At 38.9% G+C, this 7,791-nt stretch overlaps 1 protein-coding gene across 1 annotated transcript in view; it reads left to right on the top strand.

Moving 5' to 3' along the window:
• The first annotated feature begins 857 nt into the window (after positions 1 to 857).
• LOC145488680 (cytochrome P450 20A1-like) overlaps positions 858 to 7,791 on the top strand; it is a 14,098-nt gene continuing 7,164 nt past the window's right edge. The window contains exons 1-5 of the mRNA XM_081467602.1: positions 858 to 1,110; positions 2,483 to 2,535; positions 4,019 to 4,188; positions 5,061 to 5,206; positions 6,155 to 6,322. Of these exons, the coding sequence (XP_081323728.1) occupies positions 1,015 to 1,110; positions 2,483 to 2,535; positions 4,019 to 4,188; positions 5,061 to 5,206; positions 6,155 to 6,322 (633 nt within the window). The 5' untranslated portion in view covers positions 858 to 1,014. The remainder of the gene's footprint in view (positions 1,111 to 2,482; positions 2,536 to 4,018; positions 4,189 to 5,060; positions 5,207 to 6,154; positions 6,323 to 7,791) is intronic.

The raw sequence follows: 7,791 nt of genomic DNA, 5'->3' as shown, positions 1-7,791 counted from the left end.
CAAACGTTTTCCTTGTGTTAACTCTTCAGTTATACAAGTCAGCTGTACTACCTTACCTTACTTATTGTCACCTAGTGTGGCACTTTTGCAGAGCTAGCGATGCACGTAAACTTGAACGACTACAGGAAAGGGGCTTGAGGGCCGTTTACAAGGACAAGCATGCCAGCTATACTCAGCTACTGGAGAGAGCCAAGTTGCCAACTCCAGTGAACAGGCGTTTACAAGACATCTGTATTCTCATGTGTAAAGTTAAACGTAGACTATGTCCTAATAGCATCTGTAACATTTTTACTGAACGAGCATATTTCCGCATACAACCTAAGACAATCAGATTTTTCTACTCCTAGATACAACACTGTTACTTATGGGAAGCACTCTCTGCGTTATGTAGGACCCAAATTATGGGGCAAACTGTCTATGGTTGACAGATCAGCCAAGACACTGCAGGTTTTTACAAACTATATTCGCAAAAGGGATATAACTCGCTTAATGGACACCGGCGGTAAGGGCTGCATCCTATGCTGCACATAATGCCCTTCAAGTCATTTATTTTTTTATTGTATTAATATTAGTATTAGTATAGTTTTTTAGCAGTGTCCCCTAATTAGTATGTTGTATTATTTCCAGGCTATAAGATTATTTGACACTTAAATAAAGTTCTCACTCACTCACTCACTCACTCACTCACTCACTCACTTGTGTAGTCTCTCGTTGCTTACACAACTGTCTTCCCGAACGGTATAAAATGACACGAAGCTCCAACGTGTGCTATCGTTTCAGCCCTTTTGGACGAAATTCATTCAGACCTTTTATACGATAGTCAGATTCGGATATATGGTGGAATTTTTGGCGTAATGAAAGCATTACAGTTTGGCGGCTTTCTTGGGGTTGGGTCCAGATCCCGCGCAAAACGATCGCTCGACAAGTCTGGGGCAGAGGGTGTGGAGCAAAGCGTTTTGGAATCGATGAAAGAGAGTTGCTAACTTTGAGTAGATTGGTTCGAGAACAGAGAAGATGTTTCCTTCACATTTGTCTGTTAATGATCTGGGAGTGTTTGCGGTGGTGATGGTGTTTGGGCTGATAGTCGTGCTTCTGTTCATGTTTGACTTCGTAAGTGAGCTTTGATTAACAAATTTTGTGTTTTACGGGACGGTGTAGCGCGCATGCATGTAAGAATCGATCATCTTGATCAGGAAATACCGCGTTTTAATACCCATTAATTTACATATGAGATTTACAAAACTAGTTTCTTTTAAGACCTCGTCATTTGATCGCCATACGTTGTTAGGAATAAAAATATCTCGTCGTGTCATTGCTGCACAAATGATTCAACGTAACCTAGGAATTTTGCGAGGTTCCTACTAAATGTAGCTTAATTAACAAATCCATTATGACTAGTGTAAACGCGTCGCATGACCCAGTCGAAATTACCCATGGTTTTCCCAAGTGACCCGACCCAGTTCAGTTTTCAACATTTGTCTTTTACATTCGTACATGTATGATTGTCATCCCCAAGAATAGGACTGCAGTGGCAGATCTAGGGGAGGGGCTCGGGAGCCCGCCACCCTTATATTGGGTAAAAAAAAATCGCGGAAGGAAGAAAAGCTGGCAGGCGGGCAGGGCAAGCAAACACCCCCCTCCCCTCCCCCCTTATCTCAAGGTCTGGATCCGTCACTGGACTGGATGTTTTCAACAGACAAGCAAGCATTCGAAACGCCAGCAGGGCTTTGAAGCCTCAGTGTACTTTTGGCTTTTCCATAGTTATAAACCATCAAACATTTTTTATCACATGGGACCGGTATTGGTCTAAATGTGTCATGTGACAATCTCGTTCCCAGAGCCCACATGTCTTTTGGTCAGGTGCTGACCAAAAGACACGTGGGCTCTGGGAACGAGATTAGTCATGTGACTGAATATATATACCCCAGCTAAAACTGGGGAACATCCAAGTGATATTCCTCAGTTTTCAAAAGATTTTGTGTATTGCAAAAAAATAGTTGAAAGGTTATTAATGTCACAGTAGTACGTACTGTTCAAGGTTATGAGTGAGGGAAAATATCTAAGCTTATTTTTACAACAATTGTAAGTTATTGTTTAAATTATTGTCCTTATACATCATATCTTCCTCACAGTTCAAAGTTTCCACTGAGCTTCACTCTCAGAAAACAAGAATTGAATATTCCTGAATGAGCACGAGAGCATGCCTTTGTGCCATATTGGAGGTCTTTGTCTACATGTATATACCACTGAAATGCTGCCAACACCCAGTGCAGATTATACCCTGAACAATAATTATTATTATTAATTGTTATTCCGTCAGTCAGTCAAGAGAGCTGTGAGGCAATTTTTAGGAGGTGTAGCTGCTGGTCTTACTGTTCTAACTCTACATCAGGAAGAACGTTCATTGCAAATGCCATCTCAAATATTGTGGACAGCTCATGAGTTACTTTAAAATCAAATCAGTTCTCTTCATCTTTTATAGAGGGGTGTATCAAAAGGACCGTCAATCCCAGGAGAAGAACCATCAGATCCAGAGTAAGTCAGGCTTTGGTACTGAGCTTGGTGACTTTTTAGTGTTAGTGTTGTGTTCTGATTTCCATGCAGTATTGAAATGCTGCTCCCTAATTTACTCCTAAGTTTACCTATGGCACTAGTTTTGACAAAAAAAATTGAGAACTTTGCATACCAGAAATCCTTGAATTTGCCCCCCCCCCCCCCCTCGAGTAAGCACCCCTGTCAAATAAGCGCCCCTCCTATCAGCCAAAATTTAAAATAAGTGCCCCCCCGCAAATGAGCACCTCCCTCCCCTCCCCCGATTTTGTGGACAAGTAATAAGACAACAAAGGATGTAAAGTTTCGTTGTGTAGTATTAGATTTGTACATTTTTTCAGTTTGTGACCACGTTAGGTTTGTAAAAAAGTTACAAGTGCTAATGGTGCCACAATTAATATTTTAAACTTTAGGATCAGCTTTTTATGTTATTAAACAGCTTATGTTGCTGTTCATGTGCAGATGATGTATTAAAAAATGATCATGTCAGGCCACAATTTGGGAAAAATTTAACAAGCGCCCCCTCGATTGAACACCCCCCTTGAATAAGCACCCTCCATCTTCTCCTAATTTTGAAAGAAGCGCCTCGGGCATTTATTCGAGGATTGCAGGGCTGACACAGATCAAGAAATGGTCAGGGAAAGAAAAATTTGTCAAGGTCAGGGAAAAGTCAAGGAATGCTTTTTTGAGTCATGAAAATTGACATTTTGAAGAAAAGTCAGGGAAAAATTGAAATAAAAATTTAACACGGCTGATTTAATACCATTGAAGGTCGGAAGAAAACATTTTGGGTCATTGTGAGCTCCACGATATTTTTCCCTAAATGAAGAAGGAAAATTTGTTGAAAACATATCAGAGTGGAAAGGACAGTTCTAAGTTGAGACTAGAAGCTGCTACTTTATCTAAAATTTTGTATTTGTTTGGTCAGGGAAAATTGATTTTTACCACAATTGCTACTAATCTTGCAATCTGAATGGCTAATTTGCCGTTGCCAATAAGAGTCCAGACAACACTGCTCACGTCAATGTGTCATGCAATGCCTATTTCAGCTTGCACACTGAAAAAAACATTTTCTTTGATGTCAATATTGTGGTAAAAAACAAATCGAAATGTGGTTTAGCGTGGTCTGTACTCTTATTGACAACAATATGCGTCATCACAGTGGTCAAAATGTTGTGGACTCACGAGGTGCAGCACAACAAATTTTGACCACTGTGATGACGCGTATTATTGTCGAGAAGAGTACAGACCATGCTAAACCATATTCGATTTGTTAATTTTATCAGGGAGAAGTCAAGGAATTTTGAAAGGTAATGTCTGTGGCAACCATGCATTAGAAATTCTGAGGGCTTAGCCTAAGACTAAAGTAGAATTGCACGAGGTGTGGGGTATGATCCAAAAAACGTTGGTGATGATTTTTCGGAAACAACACAAATTAAAGCAGATTGTTTTAAACTTATCATTTCAGGATGGGAAATCTTGGTGACATGGGAAAAGCAGGAAGTCTCCATGAGTATTTGATGTTACTTCATGAGAAGTATGGGACCATAGCAGGTTTCTGGTGGGGCAAGAAATACGTTGTCAGTTTGGCATCACCAGAATATTGGAAAGAAGTACAACCTCTGTTTGATAGACCTCGTAAGTAAGAATTCAAAGCGAATTACCAAACTAAGCAGTCAAGCAACTCTATGAAGCGCAGGGGTTCATTAAGGCCTGGGCACCGGGCAAATTGACCAGCTGTCAGAGGATGATTTTGCCTACCTGGTTTAAACAGCTGGAGGAAAATTTGACCTTCCTATAAAGAAATTTGGTTTAAAACGTTTTGCTCACTGTGAAAACCAATTTCCCTCCTGCTGAAAATGTTAATGAACCCGTATTAGAAACGCGTTAATTAATTGTTGGTGGTCAACATTAAATATTTGGATAAATGAAAATTTTATACATGTTCTCAGTTTAACATATATGACTGAAATTAACTAGCATAATGTAAGAATTAAAAATAAAACACCCTTTATGATTTCCATGGCTTCAAAGTCTGTAAAATTGTAACAAAAATGTGCAAGACTTTGTAAAAACAAGAAAACTTGATAAACAGACTATTATGAAATCAAGTTAGTAATATTTTGATGCATAGCTTATCTCCAGTTTGATTATCTCAACTAATCTGGGTGCAAAGTGGGGGATTTTGAAAATTTGAGATGTTTACAAGAGGCAGTTTTAAGAGCTGCACGCACAGTACAATTTAGGTGTTTCATTTTATTAAATTATATATATTTGTAAAACTGGCTGCGGGCCTTTTTTAATGATCCAGTTACTTCAGGAAGCCAGGCCCCACTCTCTCTTATTTAAATATTGTAAATATCTGTAATATTGTAAATAGGGCCAGATGGGGGAAATCAAATTGCTTGTTGTTGTGGTTGTCAATCACATGTTTAAGAATTTAAGTACAGCTGGAATTTGTCAGATGGGTGACTTGTTGTTCAAATACTTTGCTGTCTACCTTTTGACAGCGGATTTGTTCAAACTGTTTGAGCCTCTTATCGGAAAGAAGAGCATTCAGTATGCCAATGGTCCAGAGGGAAGAAAGAGACGTCAGCTGATGGATAGAAGCTTTAGTCACGAGGCTGTGAAAGACTACTATGAACACTTTGTCAAGGTGAATGCATTGGAATGCACGATAAGTGCTGGTTATGAAGTACTCTGCGGGGGGCTGGGGGGGGGGGGGGGGGCGGAATTCCCATTTGATAGGTCGGGGATGCTGGTCCTCTCACTAATGGGTATAAATCACAGATTTTGGTCTCACGTAGGGTTTGCAGGATGAAAGGCCACTATTTTTAGCAATCAAAGTAGTTTTAGGTGCACTCTTTTAGGGTTCAAATAAAGCTTGAACCAGGCCCAAGTTGGTCTCCATTAGGGATTCAATTCAAATTTTCCAACCAGCATCCCTGACCTTTTCATATGGGGTCCCCCCACCACAGGATGAAGTACGACGGTCATGTCAGTCTTGAACATTAATTGTCAAGTTAACAATATTGAAAGTACATTTTTCAAAGAATGTCCCTTATAATCCACCTTTATGTACAATTTTTCAAATGCAATGTAACAGTTGTAACAACCCACACTTAACCTGGCATTTTGCCCAGTTCAAGGGGTACAGCATTTTTTTTTAGAAGGGGAGGGATGGAATCAATCAGACTTGATTTTAGGTAGCTGCAGTACTGCAACATTTCTTGAGACAAGACAAGACGATGCAGGGATACATACCTGTAGCACTCAGCACTTAGGATTTGAAAATGGTTTCTGGAAAGTACTCTTCCTCAGAGAAATGTAAGCATGTCATGATCTCTTTATTAGAGGGCAATCAGACTCCGTAGACTTAGACAAGGCACTCTCTTTGCAAGTGCACACCTGTCCCAATGTTTCTGTGCTTTGGTTGGGCTCTGGGAAAAATTTGAAACCTTTTACTTGAGGCCATTCTTCTGTCTTCTAAAAGTGCGCTACCAATGTAGGTGTGACTTTCATTATGAAATACCACTCCAGTGAGTAAACTTTAAATATTTCCAAGTAGTAAGTAGCATTCTTCCATTCTTGACTCTATAAACAGGTTGCCAAAGAAACAGCTGATAATTTTGCCAAGTGCAGTCCTGAAGAACATATTCCTCTCATGAAATCTATGATAACCATGGCAGTGAAAGCCATAGCAGTTGCAGGAATGGGGCGCATCTTTATGGATGAAAAAGAAATTGACAAGTTGTCAACAATGTATCATGAGGTAAGATTTCCAATAGATTGACTACCTTTTGTGTTGCAATAGAAAGATCTTTGCAGACATCGCATCGTTTACATTTTTCCTCATTAACATATGACTTCGCATAGAGAAGCTAAGGCATCTTAAACTAGGTATGAATTGACTTCAAGTATTTAAACAGCTTGCGAAACTTACTAATTATTGGTGAAATGTTTGCCTCTTTAGTTGTAGTATTCCTGGAGAAATAGGTTTTCAAAAACTGCAAAACGTTTGGGTGGCAAGAGCACTAATGGGCTCATACATTCTTTGTAAAATTTTGAGTTTTTAAACCCACCTTGGGCTTAATGCATTCAATGCATCGGGCTCAGATTCCTTAGGACAGTTAATCATGCTACGCCGTTTCAATATTGAGAACCAATGTTTTTGTAGCTCCATCAGAAACTGTATCGCTCATCCTAATGAGGCAAATATTGTAAACAAAGATTTGCCTATAAGAAAACCATACCCATCCCAATGAAAGGCCATTGCAAATTCCAAGGAGGTGGGATGTTTCAAAAGTTAAACATTTTAAAGGAAGTTGGGGTGATGAATAATGGTAAACCTCAAGACTTGCCAAGACACTAAGAACCTTGGTTGATAGTCTGAGACTACACATACTTTAAGACCCAAAGATGATTGAAACATAGAAATACAGTGGAACCTGTGTTAAGCAGACCCCATAGTGCATGGGGACATAGATGGACATGTTTCAGTATTTTTTGGTGATAATTTTCTAAATTCTCATGTAACATGGACAATTTATTTATTTTGTTTCTTTTTTTGTTTCTTATTTACTGACTGACTGACTGACTTACTTAGTAAGCGCAGACCCTCTGTTAAGTGGACACCAGATGGTCCCTAAATTTTCTTCCCATAGTTACTGTAAAATACATGTAAACCTGCACTCAGCAGACACCTCTGGATGCAGATACCACTATAAAGCATTTTGCTGCATAAAACATTCATTTGACAAAACCTGCAATAAGCAGGTACTTCAAAAGCCTGTTAATCCAAAATCAATCTTCTGTGCACTGAGGGCAAGAATTTGTTTTCAGTGGAACAACACGTTTTAAAATGTTTTACAATTTGATTATCTGGGATTATCAAAAAAATTATGATAATTTGATACATGTAGTTTCATAATCTGAGCCTCCAGTTTGGAGTTAAGCTAATTAAATTAAAAGATGAAGAAGCATCTGTAAAAAGTTAATCTCAATCTGTCAAAGTAAATAATTCACAAAACCAGTGAGAACATGAGCTATGCACAACTCTCATCTTACACTTTTATCAGCTCTGTCAGCACAGCTGATATTTTCTGAATATTTTACTTCACATTGGAAGTATAGATAGGTCTTAAGCTTTTTTTATTCAGCAGTCTTGGTTAAAATTTGGAAACTGGACTATTTGATTCAACTGAACTTTCACATTGGGTTGCTGTGGATACAGCTGTAAGT

This window comes from Orbicella franksi, chromosome 5, assembly GCF_964199315.1.
Source record: "Orbicella franksi chromosome 5, jaOrbFran1.1, whole genome shotgun sequence".
NCBI lineage: Eukaryota > Metazoa > Cnidaria > Anthozoa > Scleractinia > Merulinidae > Orbicella > Orbicella franksi.
Note: the sequence above shows the minus strand (reverse complement) of the source record. Positions and strands in the feature narration are given on the sequence as shown.